General features: G+C 32.3%; 1 protein-coding gene across 12 annotated transcripts in view; it reads right to left on the reverse strand.

Annotated features, from left to right (window-relative positions):
• LOC119076960 (rap1 GTPase-activating protein 1) overlaps positions 1 to 19,479 on the reverse strand; it is a 194,821-nt gene that overhangs the window by 35,115 nt on the left and 140,227 nt on the right. For 2 of the 12 annotated variants that reach the window (XM_037184050.1, XM_037184049.1), the window contains exon 1: positions 3 to 1,213. The exons of 9 other annotated variants lie outside the window; for them this stretch is intronic. In XM_037184050.1, coding sequence (XP_037039945.1) covers positions 3 to 74 — 72 coding nt within the window. In that variant the 5' untranslated portion in view covers positions 75 to 1,213. Of the gene's footprint in view, positions 1 to 2; positions 1,214 to 2,274; positions 2,287 to 19,479 lie in introns of those variants that run through there. One more of the 12 variants, XM_037184051.1, reaches the window with a different exon arrangement.

The following is a 19,479-nucleotide window of genomic DNA, read 5'->3' on the forward strand; positions in this document are numbered from 1 at the left end:
ACCTCTCGATGTACGACTGCGGATCCCATCGAACTACGTGCACCCGGCAAATCTCTCCAACGTAGAACACCCATTACTGCTTGACGCACCCACCGGCGCTCCGATCCGTCACCGTTAAAGGCCACCTTGGTAGCCACTTTCTCAATAAGTAAATCCTCTTTCCGAATGGAATTTGCACATTTGATTACTGAACATAAACTGCTGTTGTGTTTACTGTTTTTGTAAAAATGTACACCATAACACAATATGCGTGATGTTTATTATGTGTAAGAGTTAAGGGAATTCCACGAGATTGTTTGCATTAAATTCACCAATTATCATAATTTTACCGAGAAATTCGCTTTTCTGAATTGTTTTCCGTTTAAAGTTCACGATATTATAATATACAACTGCGTCAAGATTCGAGTGCTAAGCATGAATGGTAGAAAGAAATCCATTCATTCATTCATTTCGTATATATATGGTTTAACCATATTTTTATTCACATTCAACCATATAACGATAAAATTGTGTTTAACATCCAACAATTCGACTGGGCTTACGTTTGTAAATGAATGTAAGGTATAATATGAGTCTCACCAGCAAACACTTTTTCCTTCGTTCGGTAGAATAAATAATTAAAAGAGCCCCAAGGTAAATTATTCAAAATTCACAACGCTGTGTACGGATATTTATATATATTTTGTTATAAAAACGATTTTTATACAATGTATATGTAACATAACATATCACACAGTTCACACAAAAAAAAACTTTGAAAATAACACGCCAAACAACTTTTTGTTATTAAATCGATAGTTGGAATTTCATTATTATTTTTTTCTCATTCGAAGTAATTAGTCATTTTTGTACAGGAACACAACGTTTAACTCGGATTTTATTGACACACTAACCGCACATCTTTTTCAATTTTTCTTTAACCCAGAAATCAAAAATCACCAATCGAAATCAACGAATTTTTTTTCTTCAACAAAGATCATTTATTAACCGGGTTCGGGTATGTGGGTAAAACATATACACGCGTGCCACAACAATCTCCAAGTGACAATAAAAAAAAAGTTCAACCAAAAATTGATAGAGTAAAATAAACAAAAATATATTCAACGAAACTGAAAAAAAAACTTCGAGGAAACGAAAATATATTTCAGATAATACAGGCGAGCGTAATACACAGTGAAGCTCTGTACCGTTCGGCGTCTTTCTTGCGAATGAACAGTAAAACATGAATAGGAATTTTAGTGTTTTTATTTTCGTCAAGTTGGTCTTTCTTGTACACACTGTCTGTATTACCAGCAGTTGTAATTTCAAACATCGCGTTTCGTAGCAACATCCAACAACAAAAAGACCATGCGAGAATAAAATATACTCCTCGACTAGATGTGCATTTACGTATACGTAAATGATAGAGCTTGTATTTATGTATATGTACAATAAGTCTGCATATGCAACCACATCGGCTTTACGGGTTATAAAATGTTAAAGAAAATTTATGGTGTTTGATACTATATGAAATAAAAAGAAGGAAAGGACTCGTTGCATGAATTGTCAAACTCGGTTTTGTATGCATCACATGACGACGTCGAGTGATTCATAATAAATTTTGATTCATGGAAACGTTTCGATGCAGAGCTAAAAGTTTGTGCATTACTATTTCAGCAGAACTCTTTAGTAATTATTCATCAGTTCAAGAATGCACGAATTTTACTACCTGATTCGTAGCGTTATGAGTTTTGCATTTAAAAGTTTCGGGGTGAATATTGAATAATCAAAAATATTTTGGATGAAAATTGTGTCCGCGATTTTAGGAACGAGATTTGGAAAAGGTTATGTTGAATGATTAGATAAGGTGGAGAAAAACAAATTGAAATTAGCCACAGTTGTACGTTAGGGATTTTCTTGAAGCACCAATGAAAGGAACCGGCTATCTGCTATCGACAACGATGACTCAAATTAGCAATGAATTCTGGTCTCGTATTATATTGCAAAATGAAAATTCAAACAATAGAAGTAATAGATTTTCCATCAAACTCAAATGATACATGAAACAAGTGAAGTAACAGATTTTATCGTGGAATCTGATGTACGAAACTTCACTCTTCTTAGACATAGTATTGATTATTACCTTTCGGTTCCTTCCAGATACCTTACCGCCAAATTGACGTATTTAACAGTTGTCAGTTAAATTTGACTGGGTAAATTAAAAACAGTTTGTTGCCGGTTATCGACGTAAATTCATACTATTTGCGTACCTTACTCTGCATAAAAATAACTTACATTATATGCCGTTGTTTCAAATGAGGCTTACCTGGAAAAAATAAAACGAAAAACATTATTGCAACATTCCTTAATGACAGTGATTTAGTGATAAGCTTACTAAAATCTCTGATGCTTTCAGAAAAATATCGCGTAAAGATCAGTCGTATAGTTAGTAAAAAATTGAAATACAGGGGACGTCACTGAAATTTAGAGTTGTTTTGCTGCAGCGGTTTTCCAGCCGTTCCACTCATACAAAGAAAAGACGGTCTAGACAGTTTTATCATTAACACGCGTCTGCGTGTAACTATTTCACCTGTATACATAAGGATCAGTTGTGTGGACCAGCTGAGTAACAACTGACGCAAATTCTTGTCTAAATTTCACTGGTGCCCCGTTATTGCAATAAAGGAGGGTAAAGTTTGCATTAGATTTTTTTTGGTGTTGTTGGTCCGACGTTAGCAATTTTTTCTTCCTAATTCTCCGAAATACAAACCGAATTTTCGTATGCGTCAAAATTTCATTTAAAAAAATGAACAGAGAAGACTTACAGCAACAGCTGAAAGAAAGCCAAAATTTGTTGTGAGAAAATGCATCGAGAAAACATTTTTCTATCAGAATTTTACTTTTGCTGTAAAAATAACTCGAGCGTTAAGCATCATGAGTGATTTTTGTGGTGTAGAAAACTCATTATTGCGTTGAATTTTAATTCAAATCAGTGGCAAGGTCTAGTGAGTATTGCTAATAAGAAACGAGATTCAAGAGACAATTACTCCAATTTGAATGTGGTTTCGTTTGAGGTCTCCACACACAGCATTGGTAAGAGAAACAGACAATGGGCTAATAAAAAATTGTAATTTTTTTCTTCTACATTTCATTTCATTGAATTCAATTTTCACTGAATACACACACGTCCCACAAACACACTATTTTTATCTGAAAACGTTTCCAAAATGTATACACACAAATAAATTCAAAATAAAAAGTCAAAGTGTCACGTAATAGAATGCAAAGAACTCTTTTTTGTAGATTTTTCTTTGAGCTGTGCTCGTCATTAAATTTTGTTTTTGGGATAACAAAAAAAAATTCTCAAGCAAAATATAGTGAAGCTTATAATGATTTCAAAATAGACTCAATCTCCATCGAAGAATGTTCAAACGATGTATATGTTTCTATGCATTGCTATGTTATAACTACATCCAACAATTAAGGAATATTTTCACATAAAATAATATCTTTAAAAAATGTATCCGCATCGTTATATATGCATGTGATTCATATTTGTTGCATGTCTACACCATGGTCTGAATGGTTGCGCACCGAAAACACATAGAATCAAGAGAAGAGTTCTGACTGTTTTATTTATTTGTTTTTGAATGGGGAGAGTCTAGTTAAAGAAAACGAATTATATGACACTGTGCCATAGTGACTGTGGTTTACAATATTTTCATATTTTTGTGTTTTTTATTTTTATTTGCTTTAAAAGCATGCACATGTACGTAAACGGATGCATCTAAGTGTATTTACGCATTAGCAGGAAAGACGTAAAGTAGTCTGACGATATAAAAATTAGTTCGTTTTATCGGCGAACATGAGAGAAACTTACAAAAAAAGGCTGAGTTTATGATGTTTGTTTAGGCAAAGTGGCATTTTTATATCAATTAGAACAAAGCGATTTAATGATCACACGTTATGACTCATAGCTTATGAGGTAAAAGTGAAGAAAAATAATTGAACTGGATGATGCTTCAGACAACGTGATTTGGTAAAGGTCAAAGCAGTGAGCACTGAGCGTTAACAAGGTTTTTTTTTATATAGCAAGTGTTAAAGCAAACGAAGTATCTACCACTAGACGATACTTTAATCATAAGAAGTAAAAGATTTAATAACTATTTTGTAAAGGTTAACCTCACATAACCAACAAAATTGCTAATCATCTGTTACTGTCGAGAAAAATAAGCGTTGTACCCTGGTCTGGCTGGTATCCTCTTATTTATTGTAAAAATGATGTTAAAACTAATGAGGTAATAGATTTCGCGTCAGACACTAGAAGACCCATGAAAGAAGTAACCGATTCAACGATGCGATTCGTTTGCTAAAGGCTAACTCTGATGTAATTTTCCCTTTCTAAAATCAGGTTAGACCTGATTTTGTGAAATAAATATTTAACATGATCGTTAGGACAAACACTGTGAGATGTGCTAGATTAGCGCTGCTTCGGTACACAATGAACATTTGAAACAATTGATTTTGAAATAACTTAAGTGATCTAAAGTATTGTAAATTGTAGGTTGCTGGTAAATTTGGAAGAAAGAATGGAAACTTTTTGCAATTAAAAACTATTAAGAAATGTATTCATAAAAAAGAAGTATAAACACGTCGTTCTGATGAGAAAAATGAAATTGAGAACACCGGAATATGAAGTGAGGACCATTTAAAACAGAAAAAAAACCAGTACGAAAATTTAACGTGCGAAATTCGTAAAAATAAAAGTTGTTTTGAACTCGTTTGTTTTGTGAACTGAATTACTTATCAACTTCATTTTTCCGTCCAAAGAGGTCAGTTCCCACATAAAATTAAACGATACAATAACTTTTCGTATTTTTTTTTGTTTTTAAAAATTTAAACACTGCAATAGATGAAACAGAAGATCCCAGAAGAGCCATTCAGGTACATTGGAAATTTCATTTCAAAATTAGCAAAATTGCTCGTTATTATAAAGTCTTTAGTTAAATGCGTAGATGGTTTTAATCGTTAAATTATAAAATCAGCAAACATACATGTTAAATCACTCTGACACTTTCATATGACTTTTGCTTCATCTTCTCATTTGTTCAACTTTAATCTTCCAATCTGATTTCCTCATATGTGAGTCTCTTTGCTGAAAGAAAATATAACAATAAAAGTTAAACCAAGAGTGTAAGTATTTACAAGCCAAACAATACGATAAAATGTACCATAAGCACAACATACGTACACATTTTTTCAACCATGACGCATAGAACTGAGCGTAGAATTGGTTTTTTTCCTTCGTCTTCTTTTAAACAATTAAAATTGTTTTTTCCTATGCACACGATGAATCAAATCAGATTAAATTGATAATAAAAGAATGAAATTTTGAGTTTTTTTTTGTAACTTTTCTTATTGTTTTTAATCTAATTTGTTACGTTATTGTTGCGGTAAATAAATTTGTATTTCGAGTCAAAGCACTTGTAAAAATGCAAATTGGTAAAGGTAAAGGAAAAAAGTGGGTATAAAAGCAGTTTCACTTAATTGTGTGTGCTATGTTGCATTCAAAGTAGCGAATTGTGAGTAAAACTTAAGTTTTTTTTTACTTTGAATGTTTTTGTTTTAAATGGGTTTTTGTATCTTGTAAAGAACTCTGTAACATGCAAAAAGAATTAATCGAAAACAATGACTTGTGTACGCTTAATTTACGTGCAAATATTCAATTACTCTTGTGAAAGAACGGGACGTTAAGTCAGTTGAATCACAGTGTTTTGTAAGCTTTTCCAGAGAACCCAGTCAAAGCTTCGTATCACAAAATCTACACATTTTTTCTGTAGTGGCTTGCATTATCCAATAGCAAGCATCAAAAGAAAACATTCCGACTGAGAAGACATTTTTCAAAGAGAAGTTTTCAATTAAATAAATGAAAGTTTCATTAAATAGAAACATATGAACGATATATTGTTAGATTTACTATAAATCACACTGCAAACCGACCATATGAAAATACAAACAATTCTGCAAAAGCCAATATTATTATCACATTCTGTCGACTGCAACAGTTAGAAGCAGAAATGTAATCTGATTTTGATTATGAAATGCCCCATGACTTCAATTCGTTTATTAGCAGATGTGCTAAATTTTAGTAATTAAAATAATTTATTTTTGCTTTCCATTTTATAAATTAATTGGATTCGATCAAATCAACACAATGCATATATGGTTAGCCCATTGCATGTATCATTGCAAAATAGTCCGCCTTTTCATTATTGAATTGACATGACTGCAGCAGATCTGTCGTTTAAATTGTTTTGCTTACATTTTTTTTTTCGTTGTTGAATCGCTTATAGTACCCACTCTAGTTTTCAATCCATATGTTGACTGTTCTCAGTCTATTGAGCTACATTTTGCAAATATTGTTTTAACAAATTGGCAAAGTAGTAGTGCTGTTTACGATTCCGTTTCGCTATTATAATATTGAATTGTCTGGCTGTCCTTCATACCATATAAAAACAATAAAAAAAATGAAAGATATGAATATGGAAATTGTATTAAAAACGAGAAAAATAACATTCGCTCCGAGTGTGTGCTTTAATTTTTCTCGTGATATTAGTCTAACTCCGCACATTTTCATAATCAAACAAATGTAAAAGTAGAAGAGTCTGCACGTTTTTTTGGCAAATTTTTTGGCTCGTTCCTATTTTAAAAACATTCAGAAAATAATTAGAGCAAAAATGAGGACACATATAATGAGATATATGGCCTTTAAATAGACGTTATCCGAATCAACATTTTCTGTCAAATCATATGCTCTATTTGTACGTTTAAAAAAAGGTAAAAATTTAGCTCTTCAGTAGAGGAAAGTTTATTATAGAAGCTTAGGATTGCGTTGGGTCGTTAAGCAAAACAACTGCTACAATTGCTCTAGGACCCTAAACGTGAGGAAACATCGCACTAACTTCAATTGTTTTACGAGAATGACTTCGCACCAAATTAAAAATGCTGCTCCAAGTTCTGTTTCACACAGAATTTAAAGCATGTTTAATTTTTGATAACTGTATTTGCACAATTGACATTTAAATTATTCATTAAATTAACTGGAAAATACTCTTTTTCTGTTTGTTAATGTCAGGTAAATAACAACTAGAACCGACTGCTAATTTTCAGCTTTTAATCTATAAAGAATGGAATAATTATCGTCGTACTGAGAGGAAAAATTTGTCTAACTTAATTATTCGTCAAAGAGACACGAGTTGGTCTTTCTGACTGTCATACACAGTTCAGAGTCCGAAGTTGCGAGATGACTTTTGGTGAGTCTTCAAGGTCTCGCAGGTTAATAGAGGTAGTTTTTTTTTTGGATAACAAACACCCTTTTTTATAGTAGGACTGACTTGTCTCCTCGTGATTCTGTGGCTGTTGTAAAATTGTTTCCTTGGGACTTTAATTTAAGTCAAAATTTACTTTTATAAGTTACGTTGCATAAAACATTGGATTGAACGTTCAATAAAAGGAATTTGTTGAAATTTTCTGCTAAACTTATTCAACAGCAGTGTTATTTAATGCAAACAATTCACGTCGTTGATGGAAGTAAATTTGAAAACATCTTAGTGGGTGAATGGAATTTGCTCTAAGTTTTCCTTTTTGTTTATTTTCGTTGCGTTTTAAATTGTTTTTGTTTTGCATTCTGGGTCGAAATTGGTTAAACAAACCGTTAAAATTTGATCAAATTGGTTTCAACATTTTTTTCGCATGAATTATAAACAACATGCCGGTGAATGTATACATATCGAACTGTGATTGGTGAATTTCATCTGAAACTTGCTTACAGCAGACGTTATACATTCTTTTATCTAGACTCTTTCGCACAGTGTTCTATACAACTATTTTATTTAATTGAATCAACTTAAATTTTAACTTCAATACACCTGAGAAAAGCAATGAACTTTATGCAGCCAACAGACCAGATATTCTATATATTTTAGCAATGTTGTTTGTATTGAAACATGCAGACTTCAACACAAAACACCATTATTAACTTCCGATTACAACATATGCACCTATCGTATGTTTGAGGACACAAGCAGCCTTTTAAAAACAAACATGTAAAGTACGTAACAACAACAATAAACTTGAAAAAAAAGAGCTAATAGGAAACCAGACAAAATCATTTGCCGGGTATTGTATTTCGATTCGCTTCGATAGGTGTGCGCTATGTATACTATTTTATGCTGTCTGGCAATATGCCGCTTGCTGGCACCTTCTTTCCAATTGGTTTTTTTTCTATATAGAAATATATACCTAAAATGGTTGTTTTTCATTCGATATCGTTCATAATAACACAATTTATTCGTCATTTGATTTTTTTTTCTTGTTTTCAATGCTGTTCGATGCTCGATGGAGGAAATGGGAAGTCAGCAACTTTTTTTGTTTGTGATTTTGTATTTTTAATTTATTTTCTTGAACAGATTTTTGACTAATTCTTTTGAAAAAAAAAGTTCTATGGCTTTACCGAACATGTGGCCAATGTAGTATGTTTTCAATTGAGTAATGAGCTATACGGTTTTGAAAATTCACAGACAAAAATTTCTTGTATATTAATAATCGGACGATAGGTTTAATGTTACATTCCAAATAATTGTTGGGAATGTTAAAATTCATATATGAGTATATATGAGTACGAAATATGATTCGACATGGCTATGGTTGGATTAATATGTGATGGAATAAATCAAAAGACTTTTTAAATAGATTTTTTCTCATTAAAAGTAATAAGTTCGTTACGCGTGTGTATTAAAAGTTCGTAAATCTCTGAGTTTCGAATAACCCAAAATTAATCACAAGTCCATCACGTTTCAAAATATTAATTTTGATTGGAGATTTAATAATTAAACAACCTTAAGAGTGATATCGCCAAAACATCGAACAAAATCAGACATTTTGGGACAAAGGGTCACGGATATTATTGAGTTATATCTCATTCGATTCGTTGAACTATTGCGAGTAAAACGTAGTACTACGTTTGGTCAAATTTATTTTGTTGCGGACGATCGAGGTCATGAAGTAAAGGTCTGCCAAAAGAGCCCCAAAATCATTTTCTTACGATTAATCGAGGAAAACAATTTTGAGAAAAAACTTTTTTAGCTAGCCTTGTAGGCCTTGAAGAGACGCACATTTTGAGTATACACACCATCAGGTCCATGTTGACCTGTTGGTGATATCAATGCTTTTAGGTGAAAAAATAGCACTTTTGGCAGACCCTTACTTCATGGTTTCGATCGTCCACAACAAAATAAATTTTACCAAACGTAGTACTACGTTTTACTCGCAATAGTTCAACGAATCGAATGAGATATAACTCAATAATATACATGACCCCTTGTCCCAAAGCTGTTCGAAGATTTCGCGATATCACTCTTAAGTTTAAAATTAAGTAAAAAAGCGAGTAAAATAAGGTCACAATCCGAATTTTTATCCTACGTAATGAGTTGATGAGTTCTTTCTTCTAAGCAGTAACTTGAATTTCAAAGCAGTACGCTTCTTTGGCAGTGATATTGTCACTCTGAGATGATTTGTTCATCTCAACTCCATGGTTTTTATTAGTTCATTGTTGTAAAATTAAAAAAGACATGAGAATGAAGTGAAACTCATCTTTCGTCATGGATTCCAATAACTTTCTATATTTTAAATCGAAGTCAGACCATTAGATACTTCTTAGGTATATTCCAATGAGTCTTAAAGTGTAGATAAAATGCTGTTTCGACCTCCGGATACAGTGGCAGTCAGAGGTTAGCGTGGTCTAACCATCTTCAGTCGTTTCCACTGGTCCGTTAGACGAGACAGCAGTAAATTTTCTGATCGAACTAGTAATTTGAAAATTTACAATAAAAGTTCTGCCACCTTTCGATGGAAGGGCAAGAGAGGTTAAGTCCCAAACACACCGAGAATGAATTTCATCCCTTTAATTAGAATTTATATTTTTTTAAAGCCGAGAACTCAATACTTATTGTAATCATTCGGATTGGGAAATCAAAAATTTCCAAACAACTCAAATTCAAATTAACATACATAAACAGAAACAGATAAAAGAAACTAGAAGAAAAGTTCACGACCCGAAACCAAAATAATTTAAGAAAAAAGCAGCCACACAGCATAAACTCGTATCATAAACTAGATACGGCAAATAACGAGTTACATCTCTAACACAACTCATATACAGTCGACACAGTATTTAGCATTAAAATAAATATTTTTTTCAATTTACATATTCACTTATTGTAACGGTACATTACTTTAAATAAAAATAACCGAAGAAATGTCTGATTTTTATCATCCTCTTTGCCATATAAAATGCTCTTTAGTATGATTGGAGTGTAGATATATAACCATTGCGCCGCACACAAAAAATAGTATATTTGTGTATCTTGGAACAGAAACAGATTATAACAATAAAAAGTTTCATATAATATGCAAATAATGCAAAGAAATGGGATCGTATTTCACGTATAGTTAATCTTTTGACTATCAATATACAGTACAATAACAACAACAACTTTCATTCGAACATTTCAAAATTTATTGAAAGAAATAATGGTAGGGAAAGTGTCATATGGTGTCTATAAGAGCTACGGCCTAGATGTGTCCGGCGGGAAAATCGGTAGTCATTTGTTATGGACAACAATGACAAAAATAAGCGATTTGAATAGTGTTGTCTTATATACCTAATGGATTTTGAAAACAAATAAAGTAAAAGATTTCGAATTACATGTATGTTGATACTTGAAACAAAAGAAGTAATAGATTTGACGATTATATCTCGACAGAAAGCTTGTTTGGCTTGTGTAAAAGTTGATGTGATACGTGTGAATAAAATACACTTTTCAGTTTCATTTTTGCAGGATGTGTTCGTTGTTTCTCAGTTGAAACATGTAAATGAATAAAATGGTTCGCCACGGCAATTTATTTATCGCTAAATCTTATAATTGCTATCTGAAGATTTCGACACGACAAAGCCCATTACTCCTCAGTGTTCGTTTTAAATTCTTTTGTTCTCTGTTTTATGTTTATTTTTAATTAAATTCTAAAACATTACTTTGTTGTTCAGCACAAATATTTCCCACTACCCATTCGCACATATAATCGTTACCACGGGAACAAAATCGAAAAGTAGTTATATGCCTTGCGCATTCACCATGCCTTTCCAATATGTTTTCGAAAGATAACGAATAGATGCCAGTAACATGGCTACACATTCAGTGAAGATTATTGATAAAACAATTAATACCGAATGACCTATCTGGGTACACTCAGGTGCTTTAGTGTTAGGTTCAATTAAATCGATTTGGATTTTTTATTGTGATCGGACACGAGTTGATAAATGATAGATTATTCAACGGAACAACTGGAATCTAAGGGAATACTGAGTTCGTTTTCCATAATTGTTAGTTCGTAAATCAAAGCTTGGTTGTTAAAGGAAAACAAAAATGACCTGACCATAGAAGACAACTGTTATGAATTTAAGTCAAACCAATCGAACAAAGTTGTATGTGTAAAGTGTAATGCAACAATTAATTCATCCAATTTGTTGGCGATGCAATAAACTAATGAAAGAAATAGTGTCAAGACCACCAACTACCATAGTATTTATTCGTAAGCTTGTCTATGTCTGTCTATTCAACTGTATAAGAAATTTATCTCATTATTTCCATTTAAGTATAACAAAGAACGATCAGCTAATTAATCCACGGTTTTAATTTATGAAAAGAATGGAACGCTTACATGAATTAAATTTTAATTACATAATTTCCTGTAAAAAATCTCGCCTATTAAAGCTATATGGTACACTCGCATTAAAATAATTAAATAACCCTATACACTCTCCTGACTAGACCGGAAAGTAATTTACTTTATAAAGTGAAAACTTTCTTATAAATCAAACGTCCGTCCAATACACAAGATCCAACACATAAATTCCAGTTCAATACGTTTCCCGTTGTGGTGTATCGTATACATGCATATATTTGGTTCATTAATCTTATAGTAGATCTATAACCTACATAAAGTTAAAAAAAAACGTTTTCGTTCAACGTCCGTCAGCATAAAAAGTGAGAAAGTTAATTGTCATTATCACGCACACAATTTTACAGAATTAACATAATTGATTGATTTTTGTTATGCGTTACAGGTCGATGTTGGTGTACTTTGTCATCTGTTTTGAACAGCAATGATAAAAATAAGCGACGAGTAAACTAATGAAGTAACAGATTTCGTTTCACTTGACTTGAAATAAAATACTGGGGATATACTTGCGATCTATAAAAGACAGCACGAGATATATATTTCCTAATTCTCAAAAAATTGTTCTAAGTTAAACCACAAAAACCAATTCACTTTTTCCGGTTGATTTATAAAGTGGTTGTACAGCAAAACTATAGAGACTGATTCGCATGAAATACATGTCCATTACTCGTCATACAGATTACTATTTCGTGAACCAGCATTATTTAACTACCAGAGAAAACGTAAATAAATATTATGCTTGACCTCAAATGCTCAGCTGTGTTTTTGCCATTTTTATAATGACGATAGTTACAAGCAACGGAATAATAGAAGATGATACCCTCTCTCGACCAAAAGACATAATCTACCTACCAATTATCTTATGCGTTCGTCAAAGTCAAAGCCACAGAACATATATTTTATGAAAAAAAATAAACGGTCTGTGCACATGATGCCATGCGTTTCAGTTGGTTTTTAATTTTTTTTGCATAATTCAACGTGGAATAACAGACTATAAGACTTCATAATATAGAACGTACATTCATAATTACGACATTACGATGGTCATAATTATGACATTACGGTCACAATAATGAAATGATTTGTTCTTTCTGATTATGCATGTTCGAATGGCTTTTGGAGATTCGGTTAATGTGTCCACGATTTAAATGTTAGAATTCATGGAAAGGTCAAGTATGCAAAAATTAGCATAATCAGAATTACAGCGGAAAATGCAGTTTTAGGTCGAGGGATGTGAGGACAATAATCATGCAAGCATATCGATCCGCCGACCGAGGGCTTTTGTATCGATCATTTCGTCATTTTTTCCACCGATCATTTGTTTTTACTATTCATGCATGACTATGTTGTGATCAAGACTTGTCATTTGAAAGTGAAAGAGCGTTTTCAGAATATGATAAGTCAACATTCTCTGTAATTTGTGTAACACCGAATAATACAACTTGCTATTAATACAAACGACCTGGAAAAGTCTCACATGAAAACTTGTTATTCTGTAGAGTAATGATAATGTCCTCATATGAAGAAAAATCAAATTAATGAAAATGTGTTATCAGTAGCATTATAATTACACCCGACAAACGGTTCACTTCATAAAAATTCATTTGACATTATAATTAGGTTGTGCATTGTTTCTGTAATCGTATTCATTTCCCCATTTTCCATGCCATACATGTAGCGAAAAAAGCAAAATATTTTGTCATGTAGCAGCTAAGTCTTCCTATTACAGCGCACAGAAAACATTCACACCAATCCGTACATTCATTTAAATTGGTTGTTCTCATTGTGCCATAGATATAACTCAAATTTAATTTTAATTTTTATGACAATATGTACAATGGGGTGAATGCACATGATGTTCACACCGAAATTATTATTAACTTCTGTTACCGGTTTTATTTATTGTAATTTCTTCACATTTTTTTCTTGCTATGATCCTGATTACTGAATAGATATATGTGGTATAAAAAGCCACGTAATGTTTCAATGTTGGTGTCAATTTAATCAAATTCGAAAGAGAACTAGTTTCTGTTATAATTACTTAATCTTAGAACGGAGGCTGGTTTTAGAATTTTATTTTGCTGAGAGAATACACAGATGTAACCGCATTTAACGGTTTATTTTATTATTTAGTTGCATAAAATCTTAATTGACATATAAATACGGAATGGCGAAACTTCTTCCTGAACGTTTTGAATGTATTAATCTTATTGCATCTAACTGGACACTATAAGCACAGCCTGCCAACAGAAACTGTGACATATGTTGCATTTTGTTATGTTGATTTAAAACAAAAAATGTTTGAAAATTTTAAACCTTTGTGATCAACATTACAGTAGTCAGGAGTGACACACATATGACTAAGTTTTCTGCAGCAATGCGATTTGCTATGCAAAATGTCACGTTTCCTCGAATTATAATCGTAGTTCAAAACACATTGAGAAGATTATTGCATCCACTGTAATTGAAACAAGTGAGGGGATTTCGAATAGTTACATTGAAATTCGAATGAGTCAGAACCTAAATAACAAACGCAAGTAAAATTATATAATTCCAATTTTCTCAATGCATAGTGGTTGGTTCATCCTAGGATGACGCTGCAAACATTTTTGGTCATACACTATTGAAGAGAGTCACCCAGAAAGATGTCGGTGTCTTTATTTTGAATAGTTCTTGTTTGCTGTGTTAAGAAGAACTACCCTCAAGTGAAAGGTAACCATTTTTTAAAATGTGTCGTTACATTTATGAGAAAAACATAAACACAATTGCATTCGTAAAAACAGACGAGTGTTGAGTCGCCCTAAACTGGGTATAAGTACAGCGGTATACTTGGAAGGTACATTCAGTGAATAATTTAATTCAGAGACAGAATCGTCAAATTTGTATAAAGAGTATACGTAAGTAAGTGTTCTTCAGATGAAGTTCTATATGCAATGTTTAGTTGCAATTGTGATTGCGGCTGGGTCAAACGATAAGGCATTTCTTATATATACTATGTTGACTGAATAAATATTTCCGAGATTTCCTTTCAAATTTATCCGAAAGCTGATAAAAATGGATGCACCTGGTCTGGTTGTGTTGGTAAAATTGCTCCAGTACAGTAACTGGAGCTAAGGATCGGACGATTAGAAAAAAGTATCGAAAGATGCGAAATAATTGGGTGAAAGGACTTGTGATAGTTCTAATAGTCTCGGCATAAGTCAGAAGTCGGTAACCTATTCATAACCTATTCCTTGTACCAAGACAGTTTCCCATCCGAATCGTGGTACCGTGTCAATACCATAATCTCAATTCTTTTGCTGCCCTTAAAAAATTGCTAGACGAGTATTGCAAATATAACGATTTAGAAATTTATGTTTTGTTTAATAGAGAATTCAAGCAAAAGTGATTTTTATTTTTGTTGATGGCTTTAACATTGTTATGAAACTTTAGAACCGATAGCAGCAACTCTTATCCTCAAATGTCTCTACTGATAAACTCAACTCAATTAAAGTTCATAATTGGTTAGTATTCTGCAGTTTTAATTGTTCCACATCGTACTGCATGTTGTCAACAAAAGAAGCGTAAAGAGTGTCGTTTCACTCGCACGTACGTGTGGAATTGAAGAAACGAAAAGACAAATGCTACTTTTATGTGGTGAAATACGCGTGGAACAAATAAAACGAAAGAAACAAACGAGACCCACCGAAATTACATTCTTAAGATGAGATCCGTTTAATACAGTATGCACTGCATCTTTCTTTGATGTTTTGGTGCTGATTTTTTGTTTCTAAGTCTCATTGCTATTAAATTGTCGGACACAAGAAAAAATTCAACCAACATCCTTTCCCGGCCACAGATTTTAATTTAACCAGAAATCTCAATGTCAAAAAAGTTATAATTTGTCCGTTAATGCCTGTATTAAAATGTGGTACGAGCTTACACCATAAAGCAATCTTCATTTCCTCCTAATTCTATTTCTTTTCAACAAAGTTTGAGAAAGGCAACACGAAATTAATTATTGCCTGGGTCTTGAGGTCAAAGTTCTCTCCGAATTGACATCATTAATCGCATTTAAAAAAATGTCTCCACCTACAGGGCCTGTTATACAAATCTGACAACATCGCTTCTACTTTCGTATTAACTATTAACTGTTTTTATCTAGTCTCGTCGAGTCACCAAGGAAATGAAAGGTTAAATAATTCGCATTAAACAATTTCATTAAAACAACAAATATTAGTTCATGTTAAACATGCGGTTCTTCTGCATTAATATTAATTTCTTTTATCCGTCTTTTTTTGGAAGTCTAATACCACCCAAAATTCTGACAAAAATAATAATTTTATTCCATCAACACAGTCGGGAATCGTAAATGAAGCAGAAAAAAATTAATTAATTAATTAATTAATTTGAATATATGATAAATTACCATTACAAATTACAGGAAAAAATCAAGCGAAAACAGTTTTTCGTGAATACATTTTTAATTGTTTACACAATGATAATGAACACGACTTTAATGGTAGAGTTTCTATCATCATTATTACTACATCCACCAAACAAAACGTCTGGTAAATATGTACATTTTGGCACATCTACAGCGACAAATTTTTTAGTCAGTTTGGAACATTCGAAAAAAGGGTGCCGCTAACACAATAAATTTCGCTAAAAAAAAAGCAATAATGAGAGTTTCCTACACAAGACAAGCCAATTAAAATTTTCAATGCTTACATTTAAGCTCAAAATAATTTGATACTTAAAGACATTTTCACGCTCTTTTCATTCAAATTTTAATCATATATACCCAGTCATGACACACGGATGTCGTCGCATGGCATATTTATATACATATATAGACGACTCATCATGGGTTATGGATTTCGAAAAACTCACGAAAAGTCTACATAGAAAGACAGTCAAAATAAAATTCATAGACAGGATGGCATTATTGGCGCATTCTGTGATATCTATCGCGTTACGACATATAATATACGGGTGTGTTATTTAAATGGGAGAAGACGTTTTGTCGGAAATTAACCTTTTGATGTTGTGTAAAATTTAAGGTGACTTTAGCTCGCATAATTTTGAATTGTTCAGACTGTTTTGGTAATTAATTTCATTTATCCAAAAAATTGTTAGCATGACTAACGCTTTGAAAAGAATTCGAGTATTTTATATCGAAGTATGGTGGTAGAGCATCATGAACGAGGATATTTTCATGACTTCAGTGTCCAGTTTTCGAAGTTATTGACGATATGGAGTCACTAAGTACGATGATTATTATTAAATAATTGGTCATCTGCTATCGACAACGAGGACGAAAAAGAGCGAAGTTTACTGGCTAGTCGTGTCTTTTATAGCAAAATGTAAACAGAAAATAATTAAGTAAAATATTAAACACTATGACATGATTTAAACAACTGAAGTAACAGATTTAATGATGAATTTCACTTATTTGGTTTGTTCCGTAGCCACCACCTCAAAGTTTCGAAATTTCTATCCATACACCACAAATTATCCCAAAAATCCTTCCTAAATAAGATTTGCTAGAGGAAGCTTTCCACGAAAGTATTTCTCATCTCGAAAATTACAGTACACATTAAAGCACTTTGCCAGAGACAAGTACGGTGAACCCTTTCCCTGAACATTATAAAAAGAACGACATCAACATCACACCATCAAATTGTGCATTTTTTTTTGTTTCGATGTAAAATGTTGACTGATGACACACAAATTCTATTTAAAACGAAAGTATTATTTTCCAATGTTCGTCTGTGTATCCCCTCAGGATGCCATTAGAACGATTTGCTTTGCACTTTAAAAGGAAGCCTACCATAAAATACGCACATATAAAATGGAAATGTGTCGCTTGTGTCTGGCGAATATTAATTTTTTAAGGATTAAAGTAACTTTTTTGTTTGATGTTCGGCTAAAATAAATTTTAAAAAACACGTTAATCATATGCAAATGCGGATGAGATAATTAAAGAAAAACATCTTTTTTATTGATTAAATCCAAAATTTGTATCAAAATATGAAACAAATTCCACCCGAGAAGTGGCTTCTATTCTTAACAAGAAAAACATTAATTCGTTGCAAAACAATTTTTTGAAATATTGCATTGTTAGAAGAGCTAGATTGTCACTACGTCTCGTAGATTAGAATGAGCACTGAGCGGGTTACCTATATCTTCTGTCCATATAAAAACGACTTATTCATAAAATATGAACTTAACAAATAATAAAACCACAAAAAGACCTCATCTAACTTTTCATCTCTTGGTAACAACAGCGCCATCTATTACAATAGTTAAACAATAAAAAGCTCTTTTCAAGCTCTAACGAAATATTAAAAAAAAACGAAATTAAACAATATGATGCTTCGTCGAGAAGCTTTAGACTTATTGCAATGGTAAAGTTTTACACTTCTAGCACGGTCACGAACCACATGCTGGTGAATTTTAAACAATTTTAGGTGAATTGGTTCACATTTTGGATCAAAAGAGCAAAGACTTATTCAGTCATGATATTTTCGTTGCCACAATTTTTTTTCGATCCTATAATATTCCATATTCCAGTCCTTAGGTTCATCGGTATCCAGAGATTAAGTTACAGTCAAGTTATATTAGAATAACATCAGACATTGTACTGTTGCCCAAAAACAATTAAGAAAGATACATACGATGGAGTCGATATCAAAATGTTTGTAGCAATGTCCATCGAAATTATAAGTTCATTGAAATATTCCGATAGATGAAGATGTGATGGACATTTGCAAAAGGACAGATAGATATGTTCGTTCGTTGTAAGCTTTTGAATAATTTAATTTTTAAATCGTCATGGTAATGACCTTTAGCATCAACGGCATTTAAACAATTCAAATTGGATGCATGTAAAACAACACGGAAATGTATCCCATGATTTATTGAATTTTTTAAAAGAAAAAAAAATTGCACAATACAACAAACGAAGGCTAGTTGATTTCATACCCTTTTTCCTTTCCTATCTTAATCTGTTCAGCAAAATCTAGTCAGACCCCCCTTAAATGAAAGGTGAATTATAAATTGTGCTAAATCACCCGTGGTCGCTCTTTTTTTCTGTCCCTCTTTATGTTGGATTATAATGTTGTTCCGTTTTTTTTTCTTTTCATTGTACTGTTTGTTGCCTGGTATAAATGGGTTTCACTTATATGACGTGTAAACGGGCCTATGTCACAGCTCATTTCCGTGATTTATGAATATAAATTTTTAATATTTCTACAATATCAATATTTGGATCATCTCATGAATAAATAATAAAAGATAAGAGGGACATGTAGATGAACGATATAATTGTAGTTTGTATAGCAAAAGGCGAACCTATTAAAAAAAAGGTAGAATTTAACTGGACAAAGGTTAGCGATGGAAAAAGTGCAAACAAAACTGCTCTCTGCGAAAATTAAAAAAAATAAAAACGCCAACGTCAATCACAGAGAAGAACAGCTGTGGGTAATTAGTTGGTGTTCCTGTTTCTCTTAAGTAAACAGGATTGGAAAGAGATGAAAAACTCATGACAAAAACTTTGAACTAATGCAAATAAAACATTAAAAATTTTGGCATGAGTTAAGGACAGAATGAAGACAAAATTTAAAAATAAAAAAAGAAATGCGGGTTGGCTCGTTACACAAACCTCGTATTTGTTTCCTAAACTCCTTACATATCAAATGCCTTGAGGATTCGACATTC

This window comes from Bradysia coprophila, unplaced genomic scaffold, assembly GCF_014529535.1.
Source record: "Bradysia coprophila strain Holo2 unplaced genomic scaffold, BU_Bcop_v1 contig_232, whole genome shotgun sequence".
Lineage (NCBI taxonomy): Eukaryota > Metazoa > Arthropoda > Insecta > Diptera > Sciaridae > Bradysia > Bradysia coprophila.